This window comes from Acinonyx jubatus, chromosome C1 (genome assembly GCF_027475565.1).
Source record: "Acinonyx jubatus isolate Ajub_Pintada_27869175 chromosome C1, VMU_Ajub_asm_v1.0, whole genome shotgun sequence".
NCBI classification, from domain to species: Eukaryota; Metazoa; Chordata; class Mammalia; order Carnivora; family Felidae; genus Acinonyx; species Acinonyx jubatus.
In genome coordinates, this window is record NC_069381.1 from 185,806,706 (window position 1) to 185,826,426 (window position 19,721).

General features: G+C 35.9%; 1 protein-coding gene and 1 pseudogene across 7 annotated transcripts in view; one reads left to right on the top strand and one right to left on the bottom strand.

Annotated features, from left to right (window-relative positions):
* NBEAL1 (neurobeachin like 1) overlaps positions 1-19,721 on the top strand; it is a 164,982-nt gene that overhangs the window by 26,246 nt on the left and 119,015 nt on the right. For 6 of the 7 annotated variants that reach the window (XM_053215576.1, XM_027053013.2, XM_053215575.1 and 3 more), the window contains exons 3-8: positions 1,458-1,619; positions 3,294-3,375; positions 3,933-4,060; positions 10,628-10,710; positions 15,885-15,970; positions 19,264-19,570. In XM_053215576.1, the coding sequence (XP_053071551.1) occupies positions 1,458-1,619; positions 3,294-3,375; positions 3,933-4,060; positions 10,628-10,710; positions 15,885-15,970; positions 19,264-19,570 (848 nt within the window). Of the gene's footprint in view, positions 1-1,457; positions 1,620-3,293; positions 3,376-3,932; positions 4,061-10,627; positions 10,711-15,884; positions 15,971-19,263; positions 19,571-19,721 lie in introns of those variants that run through there. The other variant, XM_027053017.2, reaches the window with a different exon arrangement.
* Positions 4,753-5,369, bottom strand: LOC113598310 (60S ribosomal protein L36-like; annotated as a pseudogene).

Consider the following 19,721-nt stretch of genomic DNA (forward strand, 5'->3'; position numbering starts at 1 on the left):
TCTTTCTTTCTTTATTTTGAGAGAGAGCGCACACACATGGGGCGAGCGTGAGTGGGGGAGGGGCAGAGAGAGAGAGAGAGTCCCAAGCAGGCTTTGCACTGTCAGTGCAGGGCCCATTGCAGGGTTTGATCTCACAAATTGTGAGATCTCACGGTTTGGGAGATCATGACCTGAGCTGAAATCAAAAGTCTGACACTTAACCAACTGAGTCACCCAGGCTCCCTGTGATTGGGTATTTTTCTTAATAGAGATAGGAAAATTAGTATTTAGTGGTTTATGAAAAGATTCTTAGGCTTTAGTGATGGTATATTTAAAATATATTACATTTTTATAGTTCCTTACATATATCATAGCTAAAAATGTACATTGACTTTTGGCTTCAGAACCCTGTGAAATAGGGCAGATGATATTATAATTTTAGAGATTAGGGCACCTCAGAGATTAAATTAATGCTTCATGGGACAGAGGTGGAACTTAAGTACACAGGTCTTTTCACTTTGATTCCAGGGGAATTGTGAGAGAGAATAGCCAGTCATATCCAGTGTTGGTTTTTTCTGTAAAGAAACTGATGGTCGTCTTATCCAAAAACCAGTTGTCACAAAATATTGAAATGTTATTTAAACAAAAAAACTTAGAAAAAAATTGAAATGTTACTTAAAAATGTATTAATGTGGGGTACCTGGGTGGCTCAGTCGGTTGAGCGTCTGACTTTGGCTCAGGTCATGATCTCGCAGTTCATGAGTTCAAGCCCCGCATTGGGCTCTGTGCTGAGAGCTCAGAGCCTGGAGCCTGCTTCAGATTCTGTGTCTTCCTCTCTCTCTGGCCCTCCTGGCTCATGCGCTCTCTCTCTCTCTCTCAAAAATAAACATTAAAAAAAATTTTTTTAATGTATTAATGCTCCTGCTTGGGGTTCTCCATCTGTTTATCTATTCATCTGTTTATCTGTTTATTTCCTTTCCTTGTGCTGGTTATCTTCTCTCCCTCTTCTGACCACATAGCTTGGGAACCTATAGGTACCTGAATATTGTTTATTTAGTAAAGCAGTTGACAGATATTAAACTAGTTATAGGTACTTCATTTTTATTTGCTAGTTATTGTTTCTTTTAGAAATGGTATACACACATACGTATATACACATAGATTTTATTTCTAAGTAGACGTTGAACTAATTTACATTCTAAAAATTTTATTTGAAAATAGCACAATTGAAGGTAGTAAAGAGACTCTCTTTCTTACTCTCTTTTCTGTAAGCCTCTTCTGAAGTAAGACTACTTACTCTGCTCTACTAATCTAAAGTGTCACACTGATCTTCTGGTGGTGCCTTGCAGAGAAGGCACTGAGCACCTGAAATAAAAGAGCTTCTTAGGAATTTGAGGTGAAAATGCAATTGTTTTAAACTGCCAAAGATTTTCTTCCTGTACTTAATCACCCTTCTTACTTTTTCCCCTTAATTGTAGGGTAGATGATGTGCCTCCAGGAATATCTCTACTTCCTGATAATATTCTGCAGGTTCTAAGGATCCAGCTACTACAGTGTGTTCAGAAAATGGCAGATGGGTTAGAGGAACAGCAACAAACTTTGTCAGTTTTGCTCGTCAAGTTCTTCATTATTCTTTGCAGGTACCTGTATAAACAAACTAGCTATCTGTTTTAAATAATTATCAAAAGAATAATGCATTTATTATTATTAATGGTGTTTATTGCTCATTTGGAGCTTTAAAGATTGTGTGCACCTTCTGTGAAAGGCTTTTGATTTATTATATTGGAAAACCATTTGTTTGTTTGTTTGTTTATTTATTTATTTATTTATTTAGTGGGTTAAAGTAGGCTCCATGCTCATTGTGGGGCTTGAACTCACAACCCGATACCAAGAATCACATGCTCCACTGACTGAGCGAGCCAGATGCCGCTATTGGAAAGCCTTTTAGTTACCATACTTAGTGGTACAGAGATTCAGCCAAGATTAAAAAAACAAAAATTGCTGTAAGGACAGTGAGGGGAGTTTTTACCTAACCCAAGAATTTGTTGCACCTGTATTTTCTGTGTGGTCCTCACCTGTAAACCATACATACATTTTTAGTGCTGTGCATTATCATTTGTGAAATGTATATTTCTAATCTTTTTTTTTTTTTCAACGTTTATTTATTTTTTGGGACAGAGAGAGACAGAGCATGAACGGGGGTGGGGCAGAGAGAGAGGGAGACACAGAATCGGAAACAGGCTCCAGGCTCTGAGCCATCAGCCCAGAGCCTGACGCGGGGCTCGAACTCCCGGACTGCGAGATCATGACCTGGCTGAAGTCGGACGCTTAACCGACTGCGCCACCCAGGCGCCCCTCTAATCTTTAATTTTATAATTTTGCCAAATAAAGTATAATTATTTTATAGCCTATATTTTCCGGGTTGATAGCTGATTAGGTCTGTGGTACTTAAATTTTGGTGTGTATAAGTATCAACTGGGAAGCTTAATAGGAATACAGAGCTTGAGACTTACTTATGAAAATTCTGACTCCAAAGAGTTTAGGCAATCTAATTTTTCTTGAATTGAACATTAACCGGCATATATGAATTTAAGAACGGTTGGGTTAGGGGCACTGTATGCCTCCTCTCTTGTTTTTGGAATACATTTCTTATAGTATGTACTATTTTTTTAATAAATATTTTAGAATTAATTAGTAGTCAAACAGGGACTTAATTTACTGTGCATTTATTCACCTTTCCTTCATTGTTCATTGCGTTTGATTGCAGGAATCATGGAAAAATTGAGTAATTATTGCTAAAACGTTTCTTTCCTAATTTAGGCTCTTCCAGAACTGTAGACACTTTGCTGATTTTGTGCTCTTTATCATCCTTAAAATTTAGAAAAATAATACAAGAATTAAAACAGTTGAGGAAAAAGGGTTTACTTAGGTGATAAGACATGAGTTGGTGTGTTGATTTTTGTCCTGTTAACTACTTAGTACAATTTTAAAGAAATCAGATATCCTGTAGATAAATAACTGTTTCTCTTTTGTTTCTGCTTTGTGATATTTTTCAATTTTTCTATAATAAATAAATGTTGATCAGCATGTACTTCTTAAATGTTTCTGCTTATAGTAGTAGTTAAATGTTGCATGAGGTGTATTTTACAGTTTTAGTGGGAAAGCAGTTACACAACCATATTGATTTTATGTTTTAATAAATGTCATTTACATTTCATTTGCCAACATGTATTTTCAAAATTCAGCTTGAATACATGAGCATACATTTTTCTCATTATTCATGTGTAATAAATATTCTTTGTTTTTCCTCACAGAAATCTGTCTAATGTGGAAGAAATTGGGACTTGCTCTTACATTAATCATGTCATCACTATGACAACACTCTACATTCAGCAAGTAGGTGTGAATTAATATATTCCTTTTGTTGCTTTACTGAGAGTAACTAGGATTTCCTTTTTTTTAATATTATAATTAGTAAAGTTAAATGTTTTTAGAGGAGGTAATAATTGAGAAGAGAATTAAAGTTACCATTAGGAACTATATATTTTAGACATCTTAAAACATATTATCTAAAAGAGAAGCAATTGTTAATATATTTTATTTTAATCAAAAATTACTGTTTTATAAATGGCTTTTTACAATGATATAATTTGTCAACTTATGTATTATTTATCATCAAATATTCCTCTTATTGAAAACATATTCTTTTTTGCAAAGATGATTGGGTATCCATTTGAAACTCTTCCTAGGCCATATTTAACATTTGAAGGGTTATATCTAGTCCATATGATTAACTGACTCTTTAAACTCAGTTGGAACTTAGGTTTATTTGAATAAAAATGATTTATTAGATGATCAATGAAAGGTGTTGTCTTTTAATGATGTAGATAAGAATGTTAAGCAGTTTTAACATTTTTAACTAAATACAATTTTATGTTTAACTCTACTTTCAGTTAAAAAGCAAAAAAAAAGAGAAGGAATTGGCAGATCAGACATCTATTGAAGAATTTGTAATCCATGCATTGGCATTTTGTGAAAGTTTATATGATCCATATCGGAATTGGAGGCATAGAATTTCAGGGTATGTCTTATAAATCATAATGTTCACTTAAGACCTTAATGTCGTAAATATATGTAATTCTTCAATGCAGGTCTTATTCTCTATGAAAAAAATTGGTAAGATGTGTATAAGAGCCCTATCTCTATCTCAGATAGAAAGCTATATTGGAAGTAATGAATTAGTAAAAACTGCCACTTCCAGATAAATAATTTACTCAGAATTTTTATTTTGTAATGCAGTTGAATGCTAATAATCAGATAGTGGCGGAGGGGCAGAGAGAGAGGGAGACACAGAATCCGAAGCAGGCTCCAGGCTCTGAGCTGTCAGCACAGAGCCCGAAGCGGGGTCGATCTCACGAGTGGTGAGATCATGACCTGAGCCGGTCAGATGCTCAACTGACTGAGCCACCCAGGCGCCTCTCCAGGTTCCACTTAATATTCACTATTGGTGAACCCAACAGTTGAGTACCTGGAAAAAGAGAAGTATTGTGTGCAGAGTGCCTGTCACAGCCTTACAAAACAGATAGAATATAGGATGATGGGTTTGCAGCTTAATGACAATAGTTAATGACCAGTTCAGGGCTCGAAAAGGAGAGTGCTCCATTTATAGTCTTTCTACTCATTCATCACTTTGGTTCTTGACTAATCAATGTTCTTTCCACCCCCACCCCTCCCACCACCAAAAAGGCTTTATTACATACAGAGAGGATGGGTTCATTCCTTCTTGGCTGCTGCTTTCCTCATGGCTGCCAGGTTGCTCATCTTCTCTCTCTTCCTCTTAGTGTGTGTGTGTGTGTGTGTGTGTGTGTGTCTGTGTGTCTGTGTGTGTCTGTGTGTGTGTGTGTGTGTCTCCCTACCCTTTAAAAAAAAAAATTTTTTTTTAATGTTTATTTATTTTTGAGACAGAGAGAGACAGAGCATGAGCAGGGAAGGGGCAGAGAGAGGGAGACACAGAATGTGAAGCAGGCTCCAGGCTCTAAGCTGTCAGCACAGAGCCCGACGCGGGGCTCGAACTCACAAACTGTGAGATCATGACCTGAGCCGAAGTCGGACGCTTAACCGACTGAGCCACCCAGGCGCCCCTCCCTACCCTCTTCTTGATGAACCTGAGGGCATTCTTGTCCTTGGAGACCTTGAGCAGCTCTATGGCAGCAGCTGTGCCTTGGCTTGCTCACATTCTTAGTCACTTTGTGGCCTTTGTTGAGGCCCACGTCTATAGGGTGGCTGCTGCTCCGCAGTACTCAAGCCAGTGTTCTCTCTATTTTGACATTTATGCCAGGGATTGCTTAAGAAAATGGCATCTCTTGCTCTCACTCTTGGTACTTCTGCATCTTCCACCTTAGATATGTTAGTAATGGCAAATCTCAGATAACGTTTTAAGTTTTGAAACAATGACAGTTTTTCTTTGTAAACAGCAAGACATATACAGAAAGAGGAACATAAAATCAGTCTGAAAATGACAGGAGAGGTTTTTAAAGGAATCTTAAGAACAAAATAAATTTAAGTTGGGAGAAGGAGGGGCGTCTGGGTGGCTCAATCGGTTAAGGGTCTGCCTTTGGTTCAGGTCCTGATCTCACAGCTTGTGAGTTTGAGCCCCATGTTGGGCTCTGTGCTGACAGCTCAGAGTCTGGAGCCTGCTTCTGTTCCTGTGTCTCCCTCTCTCTCTGCCCCTCCCCTGCTCGCTCTTGCTCTCTCTCTCTCTCTCAAAATTGAATAAACGTTAAAACAATTTAAAAAATAATAAAGTTGGGAGGAGATAAGATACAAAAAAGTAGATGTGACAACAAACTAAAACAAATAAAATTGGTAAAAGAAAACAAAAACAACTTTTGAGAGCCAACAACAAGAAGAAATTTAAACACTGTAGCATAGAAAGAGAATTCTACATATATAAGATGACAACAGGAAGAGGAACAAAGAGTAGGGGATCAGTGGTGGCATTCATGAGTGTGTGTGCAATATACATGCCAGGAATTATGCTGGAAGCTGTCCATGTATTATCTCGAATAAATGTAATAACATTTTGCTACTAATGGTAGGAACTACATTAGAGGTAGATGGTAAAGCAGAGGTTCAGACTCCGCTTACTTTGACTTTGATAGGGAAATGAAACATACTGCAAATAAATACTGGAATTAGGAAAAATCTATAGCTCATGGGAGATCTATATGAGGGAGCTATAGCAGTAACTTATACCTTATAAATTAATCTGATTCTGAAGTTAAGTGGAAACTTGGAATGTATATATTTTCTTATTTATTATTTCTGTTTGTTGCTTACAGAGGCATTTAAAATACCTTGTTTCATAAAATATATAGATTTTTTTCATATCTCCATATGCAATTTGATTTAATTGAATAGATTTGATTAATCTATTGCTTCAGTTTTGATTCTGTTTGTAGCATTTTACTGATTTAGAAAGATTCTGTCAAGTGTAACTAAAATAGGTGTAGGGAAAGAATTCTTCCCTGAAAAGGACTTACTCAATTCAAGCATTTATGTAGAAGTATATTTATCAAGTTTCTACTTTGTGCCCAGTGTAAGTTTAGTAGGACTCATTACCTGCCCAAAGATAAAAACAAGTTAATTAGATTTAGTTATGCCCTGGGGCTCCTACTGGCCAAATCTAAGACAATGGATACATGAAAATAATTAATTGTTGTAAAGAATTATAAACTGACTCAATTGGTAGAGCCTGTGATTGTTGATCCCTGGGTTGTGAATTTGAGCTCCACATTGGGTGTAGTTGAGTTTACTACTAAAAAAGAAGAATTGGGGCACCTGGGTGGCTCACTTGGTAAGCGACTGACTCTTGATTTTAGCTCAGATCATTATCTTATGGTTGGGAGATGGTGCCCTGTATTGCTTTCCCTGCTGAGTGTGGAGCCTGTGTATGGTTCTCGCTCTCCCTCTACCCCTCTCCCTGCCCCCCCACCCCCTCAAGTTAAAAAAAAAAAAACAAAAAAAGAATTATAAACCATTCAGAAAAAAAGGAATTAATGAGTCCATACCAGTAATAGATGATAAGTAGATGATAAGTAGGGTGGATGGAAGGATGGATGGATGGATGGATGGATGGATGGATGGATAGATAGATAAAGGGAGAAGGGAGGACCCTTGTTTATAATAGAAGGCCAAATGACAATTAGTAAATGTATAAGGGGTGTTGGGAAAAAAATCAGCATTTTACACAAATTATAAGGGAAGATATGGATCAGGATTGTAAATCTAGGGAAGTTTTGGTAACCAGCATGATTTTTGCATGGTTTTAAAATGCTTCGCCAAAGATTACTTCTTAATTGCAAAAGAAAAATTAGTAATTATTTTGTGCAGTACTGGATAGTACATTGACTGGATTATCAAAATTAACATCAGTGAGAAGCACATGGATATCTGGGCCTCCAACTGTGGTGCTCCAAGGACACGTTATTGCTTTTATAGTATTCCAACCAAGAATGCATAATCTGAATCTAATTGAATGGAAACATTAAGGAAACCCAAAATGAAGAACATTTTAATGAATAAAAGGAGGGAGTGTGAGACAGCATTCTTTAAAAATATCATAAATGTTTCAGGTTGAAGGAGGGAAAAAAGCCATGACAGCTAAATGTAATATCTGGATAGGAAGCTATACTAAGAGGGGGAGAAAATGCTATTAAGGATATTCTTTGGTCATTTGACAAAACTGAATTATGAATGGTAGGTAAATATTATGTTACATGTATAGAAATTTATAATTATACGTGTTATTGTGTAAGATACTATCCCTTTTCTTAGCAAGTATTCACTTAAGTATTCAGAAATGCCAGAATGTACATAATTTCCTTTTAAATGCTCTGAAAAATGTTATATGTGTGAATATATGTATATATAAATACATGTGCACTGTATATATGGGGAGAGAGTAAGCAAATGATAAAGCATTTGGGATAAAATTTTAACAGTGAACCTGAGTAAGATATATTTGAAGTTCTTTGTACTATTTTTATTCTTGCAACTTTTGCGAGAGCTTGAATTTATTTCCAGATTAAAAGTTTAAAGATTAAGAAAGATAGTTATGTCCTAGGCATGATGGCAGCACAAAAAAGAAGCACAAAATAATTGATCAAAGGACATGAACTTAAAAAACTAAGATGCAAACTCGTTTTGCAGTCCTTAGAAGATTGGTATGTATTAGCATGTCCTAAGTGCTAGATGCTTGACCCAAATATCAGATAATGATGAAACAAGTAGGCTGTGTTCTAAAAACGGTACAAGACTAAGTTCATTTTTAGTTCTTCTGTCTTATCCTATTGAAAACATGTAGTGCAGACTACTCATGCTTTAATGTTTTTGTTATGTATAACGGTTTTCATCCCTTTTATTTATGTTAACATATTAAATTTTGCTACAACAATAATGGGAACTGTATGTTCGTAGTTACATTTAATACAGCGCCTTTAGAATGAGTCATGAATCACAAATTGTGGGCGTATATTTTTATTGTGTTACTAAAGTGACAGCTTTTATTGTTTGTAGCATAGTAGTTGGATAGGATATTTGGATAGGATATATCCAGTCTATTAGTTCATACCATAACTTATAATAAATAGGCAAAATGTAAATAGCCTCATGGAAAAACCTAACTGAAAGGTAAATCATCCTTTTAAAATTAATTTTTCTATCATATTACTGAGTTTTTTTTAAAGGCGTGGCTAAATTTTTAATTTGAAACTCTAGTAATATTTGTGTTGTCTTAAAGGTATACAAAAAAATCTCAATAATAGTATTATTTAAATAGAAAGATCCAATAGTGTTTGAATTTAAAATAAATACAGGGGTGCCTGGGTGGCTTAGTTGGTTAAGCATCTGACTTCAGCTCAGTTCATGATCTCACAGTTCATGAGTTTGAGCCCCATGTTGGGTTCTGTGCTGACAGCTCAGAGCCTGGAGCCTGCTTTGGATTCTGTGTTATCCTTCTGTTTCTGCCCCTACCCCGTTCACGCTGTCTCTGTCTCAAAAATAAACATTAAAAAAAAAATTAAAATAAATACAAAATGTGATAATTCTTCTGCCTTCTCCACAATGAAAATAGGCACAGATTTGGAAAGCACTGCAGTACCAGATGGTGTCTGATATGATTTCTAGTAAATCTGGATCTTAGAACTCTTTACTCTGCCATTACTGAGTCCAGCTGTGCCTGTCTTACTGGCTTTTTCTGTGGTCAGTTGACTTTTCTTCCTAGCTTTGAATATAAGGAAAGTAATTCTAATATCTCAATTATGGTTGTTAAGAAGAAGTCATCTTAATCCATTGCTTTATCAGTAGATCATATTTAGATGTATGGAATTTTCTCTGTGGCTGTTTTTCAAAAACTTTTCATTTTTGTTGTCTTTCTCTAACAATGTTAAGAGTTTTTTCAGGGCATTAAAAAAATAAGTTTTTTTATTTTTGTTAATTTTCAGCAGTTTACCAGTTGGATGTATCATTGTAACAATAGCCTTTATACTCCCAAACCCACACTGCATTGTCCATCTAAGAGACTCATTCTGTGTTGAAATGTTCTTGGTAAAAGCACATGCTATTTGTGTTGGCCCACCGAAGTCTGTAGAAAATTTTCAGCCATCAAGACTACTGGAATTATCATTAAAATAAAAATTAATCCCAGCCAATACTAGATCTACATACTTAAAATGGAAGAAGACCATGGCATGGATTCTTTGTGTCCAGATGAAATTTCAGGAAGTGGCAAAATGTGGCCTGATTTCTGATGAATTTAGCTTGTACTGTGGTAATGTACTGTGGTAATAAGCTCCACAGCCTTAGATGTCAGATTAACAGTACTGCTGAACAAGTTCTTTTATAGATAGGAGATTTTATTTTATTTCAGTTTATTTATTTTGAGAGGGAGAGAGAGAAGGGGAGGGGTAGAGAGAGAGGAAGAGAGAGGATCCTAAGCAGGCTCCACACTGCCAACACAGAGCCAGACATGGTGCTCGAACTCATGAACCATGAGATCATGACCTGAGCCCAAACCAAGAGTCAGACGCTCAAATGACTGAACTATCCAGGGGCCCCTACAGATTGGAAATTTTATTTAAAAAAATTTTTTTTTTACTGTTTATTTTTGAGAGAGAGAGTCACAGAGCGTGAGCGGGGAGAGGAGCAGAGAGAGAGAGGAAGACACAGAATCCGAAGCAGGCCCCAAGCTCCAGCTATCAGCACAGAGCCTGACATGGGACTCAAACCCATGAACTGAGATCATGACCTGAGCTGAAGTCAGATGCTTAACCAACTAAGCCACCCAGATTGGAAAACTTAAATGCCTAGTTCCTTTTTCTATTTCCAGTAGTTTAGAGACTTAACCTGGCTGCTGTGTTTCACCATGAATCATTTAAAAATTTTTTTCTTAATTCAAAAGAAGAAATCCTTTCATTGGTGAGCATTTAAATTATTGGCTAGACTTCCTTTTCAAGATTATGCCAGTCCTAGAGATGTATTTTTCAGTACCTAAATAAAAAGTAATATACTAAATTTATATTGTTTCTGTAATTATGCCATCTCTACTTGCTCATGTTATAATTTGTTATTAACTTCTTTTTAATAATAGACGAATCCTTAGTACTGTGGAAAAGAGCAGACAGAAATACAAACCAGCTTCTCTCACAGTGGAGTTTGTCCCTTTCTTTTATCGTAAGTATTAGTCCTAATTTCTCTTTGATTTTGATGTTACTCTGATCATTATTTATGCTTAAATTCTTTTTCTGATTGTGCTTGATTCAGCTTTGTGTATTTGTAAGATAAAGATTGTAAGGACCTATCACTGGAGTACTTGATTCGTATTTTGCTGTGATCAGTGTTCTTCGTCTTACTTAATTTACTGTTCTGAAAGTGTTTTTATTTAGAGAAGAGCTTAATATTTTAATGACTGTAGTATAGAACTTCAGAATTTTTACAGAAATAGAGGGGCGTGGACGCCCAGCCAGTGCATGACCACTGCCCAGGAGCCTGAAACCAGGGCCTCCTGCCCAGGTGATAAATACCTGGCTGGGCTGTGAGCTGGTGTTGGCCTTGGGGATGAGGCCTTCCTTTTGCGATTGGGGCTTTTCAGAGCTTGAGTGCAGGCTGGGCCCAGGCTGCGTTTCGGGGAGGGGACCAACAGGTTTGCTCACCCCACAGGTGGATGGAGTAAGGGCAAAAAGAGCTTTGCATTTTCCTTCTCTTCCACCTCTGATACAGAATTGGATGCTGTGGTTGGATTTTATTATCATGGATTAAGAGTTCAGCTATTAAAGAAAAATTTTATGAACAAGCACTCCCAGGAATTTGAAGACATGGGAGAGAATAAATTCACCTGCACACCTATTTGGGTTTTTTTTTTTGGTTTTTTTTTTTTTTAGTGTTTATTTAATTTTGAGAGAGAGAGCAAGTGCACGTGAGTATGAGCGGGGGAGTGGCAGAGAGATGGGAGACACAGAATCCAAAGCAGACTCCAGGCTCTGAGCTGTCAGCACAGAGCCCGATGCTGGGCTCAAACTCCCCAGCCATGAGATCATAACCTAAAAGTTGATGCCTGACCGACTGAGCCACCCAGGCACCCCCCATCCTACCCACCTATTTGTAGTGAATACAGTTCTTTGGTAGAAAAGTCAGATTCATGGATTTAACATGGGGACTTACTTGCACAGCAACTTTACAGTACCATAAAGATGAAGTGGCTGGTGACATATTCAACATGCTGTTCATGTTTATGGATTTTCTGGCTTTTAAAGAAATGTTTCTGGGCTATGGAACAGAAGGAGAAGGCTGGGTACTGGGTTTAAGCAGTGGTTTAGTGGTGAGTTTGTTGTGCAAATCATCTTCTTTGCCAGCTTCCCAGAGCAATCTGAGACCCAAGGGCCCACCTCTGGGCAATGAAATCTTTCTAGATTGCCAGCTCACTAGACTATAGGAGGCTTATGCTAGTATGATGTTTCCAAGATGAAAACATCTTGGAAAGACTGACTCTGTTCTGCAGCTGTTCATTAACGTTAAGCATTGGTGGGTCAGAAAGAAAATTACCTGACCCTCCTGGGACCTTTTTCTCCTGAAACACTCTCTTGTATTCGGTGATCCTGCTACTTTTTCTGGGGTAGACCCCTCTTTCAGAGGCTTTTGAGTCAGGCTCCTGTAGAGCAATCCCAAGGCCAGCATTCTACCCCGTCCCCAGCATACATGTAGGTGTGTCAGCATTTGAAAAACCGACCGTCACCAACTCTCTTTGGCCAACAGTTTTTGCATTTCCCACTAGGCATTTTGTACACTAAGCTTTTTATATTCATCAACGTTTCAATCCTGTAGCCTTACTGGGGTTTTTGACTAGGAGTATTTATCCAGGGTGTTACTCAAAGCCAGCTGCCCATCTTGAAATTTCTGAAGCTCCTGCTATCACAATTAGTCTTGACTATAGGAATCAACTAAGAGAGGTGTCCTTTACCCAAAAGCTACATGTGAAAATCAATTTCTCATCTTAATATTTGCTTCACTATCTTCTGCTAGTCCTGATATAGTCTCTCTGTTTCTTGAATTCTCTTTTAAGCATTTTTGAAAAAATGTTTTTAAGAAGATGAACATTCAGGCTAACCTAGTGGATGTAATGTTGGAACTGCCATGATTACCCACTTAAATTTCAAATTATAATATGCTGTGTGCTTTTTAGTTGTTAGTACTATGAAAGCCAAAATCCTTTCTGTCTTGGTGTTTCTATTTTATTTTATTTTTTTATTATTATTATTTTTAATGTTTATTTATTTTTGAGGGAGAGGGACACAGAGTGTGAGTGGGGAAAGGGCAGAGAGAGAGGGAGACACAGAATCCAAAGCAGGCTCCAGGCTCTGAGCTGTCAGCACAGTGCCCGATGTGGGGCTTGAACCCATGAACCATGAGATCATGACCTGATCTGAAGTTGGACGCCCAACCGACTGAGCCACCCAGGTGCCCTGGTGTTTCTATTTTAGTGTGTACTTATGCTGAAAGTAGGCTAAAAGGTATCTTTTTCTTGTAGCAAGTTAAGGTTTGCTAAAACCCTTTCTGTATAAATCAGTTCATTAGGTTTTCTGTTGAGGTAAGGAGTTCCTTCTTCCTATCAAAATCTACTAAGATGGTTTCCATGGGTGTAAGCAGTTCAGCATCAGTAGGATATAGAGAACAGCTTTACTGGTCATTTGTTTGCTTTTATTCAGTACAGTGGTTGAACATTACTGACCAGAAAACATGATGTTACGTCTCTAGAAAGAAGAAAAAACATAGTAGTTGAATTCCCAATGTGTTAACTTTCTCTTTCTAGCTATATATGGTTACATTTATTTATTATTTGTTACTTTTTAAATGTATTAAAAAGTAAAAATAAAATTCTGAACTGACTTTTCATTTGGCTGTTCTGGAAGGATGAGCTACAGGTTATGTGTTTTTTCTGTACTGATGTGGCACTTATTGAATACTTTTGTACCATGAGTTAAAAGAAACTTAAGAGAATTGGCTACTCTATGTGTGTCCTATGTGGACTTTAGTTTTCTTTCTTAAAAAATGATTGTGCCATAGTTCAAGAATATAGAAAATACTGCAAAATATATAAAAGGAACACCTTGTGCTTCCCACTCATTTGTCAGATCTTAATATTTTGCCATATTTGTTTTGGTTCTCTATTCTTTTTTTCCTAAGAACTAAAACAAGGCAGAAATAGTCCTTTGTTTGAGTGCTTGGTGAAGATGATTGCAGTGCCCACTCTGTTTGACCACCAGTAGCTGATTTCTGGATTCTCTTTTTTTTGTTCACATACCTGCCCTTACTATATTATCACACTGTATTGATTATTGTAACTTTATGCCAAGTCTTGAAGTAATTCCTCAGCCTTGTTATTTTTCAGAATTTTCTTGGGTATTCTGAATCCCTTACATTTTTATATACATTTTAGAAGCCAATTTAATTTTTAAAAAATGGCTGATTTTTAATATTTTTACGAAAAGCCTTGCTGGGATATTGTTTGGAATTGTATTCAATCTATGGAAGCATTTTAGGAGAATTAACATCTTAAGAATACTGAGACTTCCAATTCATGAATCTGATAGATCTCATTATTTTTTTGTTACTTGTTTCTTCAATATTTTATAGTTTATAGCATGTAGATTGTGCATATATTTTGATAATTTATCCCAAAGAAGTTATCACAAGTACTTATAAATATAAAGGTCTTTAAAATAAACTAGACTTTTTAAAAAGTGAGTTTTATTTTCATTGCCTGTCTTTGATAAAGACATGTCTGTCCCTTTCTACCAATGGTAGTATTCCTTGACTTTCCTTCATAATATTTCTTGCCTGCTTTGTCAGATGCTAATAAAACCACTCCATCATTCTTATGATTAAAGTTTACATGGTATATATCTTTTTATATCCTTTATATGTGTTTTCTGTATGTCTCCTGTGGCTGAGTAGAAGTCTGTCATCTTGCAGCTCAGTGTCAAATCTGATAGTCATTCAACTTGAAACCTCTTGGTAGGTTTTTGCTGGTCTTGTGGGATTTCACTTTGACTCACAGTGAGCCCTGTATTTCTGGAGTACTTTCCCTGTATAGCTTCTTCCACTCCAGTACTACTTCACAAATTCTAGTTGCCTAGGCCTCCCCAAACTTTATCTCCTAAGTCAGCAAATAGCTGTATTCTTTTAGGGTTCCCCTTTTCTTGGTAGTTGTCAGAACATGTCTACAACAGGAAGCTGAGATAATCCTTGGGCTCACTTTGCGTCTATTGAGAGAAGGAAAATTTCTAGGATGTATAAATTTCTACTTATTTTGTCTAATTTTCTAGTTATTTGTAGTAGGAAGCCACATATAATGACAGTTATTCCAACATAGCAGGAATCATTTAACTTTTTAAATGTAAATTGCTATCAATACATTTACCTCAAAGCTGTTTCTTATTGGTAATGTTTGTTATGTATAAAATTGGAAATAATTCTGTTGTTACAGTCTTGTCTGTGTATGTAATGATACATGCAAAAAGATATTCATTACTGGGTTATTTGAATATTAAAGAAGAAAATCATAAAAGTTTATCAGTAGAGAACTGCTTAAGTAAATTAAGGTGCGCCATTGTAATGGTCATAAAAATGAATAAGGAAGATGTGTATGTTAAGATGTAATAATACCCAGTGTATATTATGTTAAAACAAAAAAAAAACATGATGCAGGAGGATATCTATAGCCTTTTTTTTTTTAAGGTGTGGAGAGCAGGGTAAATTGAGGCATAGGTTTGAGGGAGACTTATATTTGCTTGTCAGTTCTTTTATACTATTTTAATTATTCTTCGTCATGTGCATGTATAACCTTTTAAAAACAGTACACTACTTTATAAATTAAAAGGAAGATTGCTGTTGGTACCAGAACTTTAGAATGTTTGCCCTGGAGTAAACCCAGAAAATCCTTTTGTCCAACTCTTCCAATTTTATTATTGAATAATTATAGTCAATTATACTAATAAGATGCAGTGGTAGTAGTAAAAAAAAAATCTAATTTTCTGTCAGATTTCAGTTAGCTTCTAACTTTGTCACTTAGCTCTATAACTTTAGGCAAGACATTCCATTTGCTTATTTATAAATGGGGGCAAAATACCTTCATATGGAGTATTAGAGAATTAAATGAGATAAGTTATCTAAAATACTAGCTGATAGGTGGTTTCTTTTCCTTTACTATGAAAAAATGCATATCAGCCTTGCCTTTTAACAAATTTTAGCCTTTTCATAGTTTTTAATATTTCAGTGTCAGACATTCCTTACAGATAAATCATACTGTGAAAGAGAAATCTTATTTGTTTATTTGTGTATTATATTCACAGAGTGTTTTCAGGAAAGCGAACATCTCAAGGAAAGTCTTAAGTGTTGCTTATTGCATCTCTTTGGAGCCATTGTAGCCGGTGGGCAGGTGAGGAAAGTGTTAAAAGTTAATATTTAAAACAGTAGTTAACAGTGCAAAAAGTTTTCCATGGATTACTTTAATGTATTCTTTTTCTTTTCATAATTTCATGAACTACACAAATATTTTTCTGAGTTTATGTCTTGTTTAAAACTACTCTTTTATTTGTTAAAACTTCTTCAAAAACCTAAGTAATAATTTTACTTAAAATATAACAATATATAATAACTTATAATAAACTAACAATAAAATTACTGCATAAATAACCATATTTAACATTTTTTTATTTTAAGTTCTTAGTTGTATTGACTTTCAGCTACTAGTTCTTTCTTTAGAGCATAGAGTCAGCCCTGTTAGTCTACATGGTGAAATCAACTCAAAATTAAATATACATGAATTAATCACTATTCTGTCAACTTAATTACTAAATGCATATATACAAGGTTTATATGCACTTTTTCAACAAACTCAGCTAGTTTTTTTATTACTCACAAGAAGGAAATTCTAGTAATACTTGTTTCTTTATGTTTGAAGGTGTCTGTGGTAGACTTTGAGTGTAACTGCTAGTTGAAAACAGGATTATAGTTCAGAAAGAACATCCTACATGTTTTCTTTAGGCACACAGTTTAGATCAGAAGTTTCTAACACTTTTTGTAACACATATGCCCTCTATAAAGTCCCTTGTCAGAATGTTTCAAATGCATAAAATAAAACACATAGGATCACAAAGGAAACTAGTTACACTGAAATCAGTTACTAAAATACTAAGATAAATTTCTAACATAGTAATATGTGCTTAGAACAAACTAAAAGAGATACAGCATCAAGTCTAGTAACAAATGCAATTTCAAAAAAGAGACAAACCTGGTATTTTGAGATATTACTGTAACTGTAATATATGAAAATTTATATGATTTCTATTGATAACAGAGTTACAGCTGTTGTTAATAATACTACTTTTTTCCTAGTGGGCTACCTTGCCTTTCCCTCTTCACTCTAGTAGAGGAATCTGTTTTTTTGTGAGAGTGATGGTGGCTAGAATCTTATTTTTCAGTTTGTGTGCTTTGTCACCTTCCTTTGTTAGCTCATATCCTTTTTTTGTATCAGTATCTCCCTATTTCCATCATTTCTCCACTACTAAGAATAAGAATTAATGAGTATACATGAATACAATTGGAAATGACATTGTTTTTGACTATTGGAGAAGCTGATCGGATCCCATTACCGTTTTGAACACACAGAGACTTGTTCTTGTTAGTGCCCAGGGGTAATCAAGCCCTGAGAGACCTCTAGTGATTAAAATTAACATAGAAATCAAGTAGATACTAGAAGGCCAATTTATTATTTTATGTACTGAAAATATTCAAAATCCTTTTAATCAGGTTATAGCTATAGTTACAGCTGTTTTGAGGTCAGAAGGTTATTTATTGAATATAGGGATAGGTACCAGGATATTTAGACGAATGAAATATCTAAAGATATAAGAATGGCCTTGTCATAAACAGCAGAAAAACTGAAGTCCCATGACTGGTCTTCCTTCTCAAAGCATCGTGCCTGGGCTTCCCATTGGCATATTTGTTCTATTTTGTGTTAAGAGGATGGGCTTTGGAGCCAGACTGACATAGGTTTGAATTCCATGTCCATCTCTCATTAGTTCTGTGACTTTGGATGAAAACTATTTACATGTGTTTTAGTTTCTTTATTTATAATATGGAAATAATAACACTATAAGGTAGTCATAAGGACCAAATGGTGCATAATATACATAAGGCATTTGCTTGTAAGAACTAATTTGGTGGCTCTAGGATCTTCAGGGACTCAGGTTCCTTTGAATGTCAATTTGTTACTATTTCTTTTGCTACAAGATTAGCTTTTAGAGTTTTGGCTATCTGCGTTGTGTCTGTATTTTGGGCACAAAAATGGGGGGGTGGTGAAGGAGACAAATGGCAACTATCTTTAAATCTCATTTTCCAAACTCCATGAGATAACTACAACAAAGGAAAATATGTCTAGATAAAAAATTGGGTAAAACTTGCTTCCTCAGCCTCCTTGGCAGCAGGGGAAGTTAGGAAATGTAATTTTTATTCCTGGTAGCCACATGTCCAGTGAAATATCAGGGGTTCTTTTGATAAGGAAGTGGAGGAAATGGATGTTGGGTATTCTATAGGCAGTTTCTTTTAATTAATTTTTTTAACGTTTATTTATTTTTGAGACAATGTGAGACACAGAGTGCAAGCAGGGGAGGAGCAGACAGAGGGAGATACAGAATCTGAAGCAAGCTCCAGGCTCTGAGCTGTCAGCCCAGAGCCTGACATGGGGCTTGAACTCATGAACCATGGGATCATGACCTGAGCCGAAGTCAGATGCTTAACTGACTGAGCCACTCAGGCGCCCCTATAGGTGGTTTCTTTCAAAGTAGCACTTGTTATTATTGATATTACTTATTTTGTTGGTAATTACCAGTTCTAATGGCTTAAGTGCTATTATTTTCAGATTATTTTTGCATAACTGTGTTTGATTCATTATCTATCAGTTTAACAGATTTGGGCAAAATATATGGTTTTTTTCCGAGTTTAATGGGTCACCCTGAATAGCTACCAATAACTTAGAATTTCAGAAATGTTTGCAGAATCAAAGTCAAGCCAGTTGTCTTATTTATCTATATCATTTGGGATGGGTTTGCTATAACCAACAGAAAACCCTAGAGAAGCTTAACCAAATTGAGGTGTTTGTTTTTATTCTTGCATAACAAATCCAGATGTAAGCAGTTCTGGGCTGATATAGCAACTCTATGGTATCATCAAGGACTAAGTCCTTCTGCATTTCTATTTTCTCTTTAGCCTGCTACTTTAATTCTTGGGTTTGTTTCTTAATGATTTAAAGGTGGCTCCAAGCATCATGTCTGCATTCCAGGCAGGAAAAAGGTGAAAAGGCCAAGAGCCAAGGGTCCTTCTGTTTTTATTTGTAAAGTTATGTTTTCTTCATAGCTTTCTGGCATATGTTCTTGACCAGAACCATGTCACATGGCTACCACTAGCTGCAAGGGAGGGTGGTAAACAAGTTTTCTATGTGGGCAGAATGCTATCTGAATAAAATCAGAAATCTAGTAATCTAGTGAGGAAATGAAGACTTAATCTGCATAAAACACTAGCATTGCCCATCAAAGTATATGTTTAAATTTTTTTATATGTTGATTTATTAAAAGAAAAAGTCCACAGATTTATTAAACTCTCTTTGTTTTTGCAAACATACAGAACTTCAGTTAGGTTTGGATTTTATTTTTATTATCTCTCATGTTTCAGAGGAATGCTTTGCAAGCAATTTCTCCAGCTACCATGGAAGTTCTTATGAGAGTTTTGGCAGACTGTGATTCCTGGGAGGATGGAGATCCTGAAGAAGTGGGTAGGAAGGTAGAACTTACTCTGAAGTGCCTTACAGAAGTGGTACATATCCTTCTCACTAGCAGCTCTGACCAGCGTCAAGTGGAAACCAGCACTCTTTTGGAGAACTATTTTAAATTGCTAAATTCAGATCATTCAGCTTTACCTAATCAAAGGAGGTCGAGACAGTGGGAAAGCCGATTCATAGCTCTACAGATAAAAATGTTGAGTAAGTATTACATAAAGTTTATTACACTCCGTTTTCTCTGAATCTTTTTTTTTAGACTTATTTGAAATTCAAGACCATTGTATAGGAAGTATCGATTGTTTAATTCAGCTATTGTGTGACTTTAGATTTTGACTTCAAAATAATTAATATG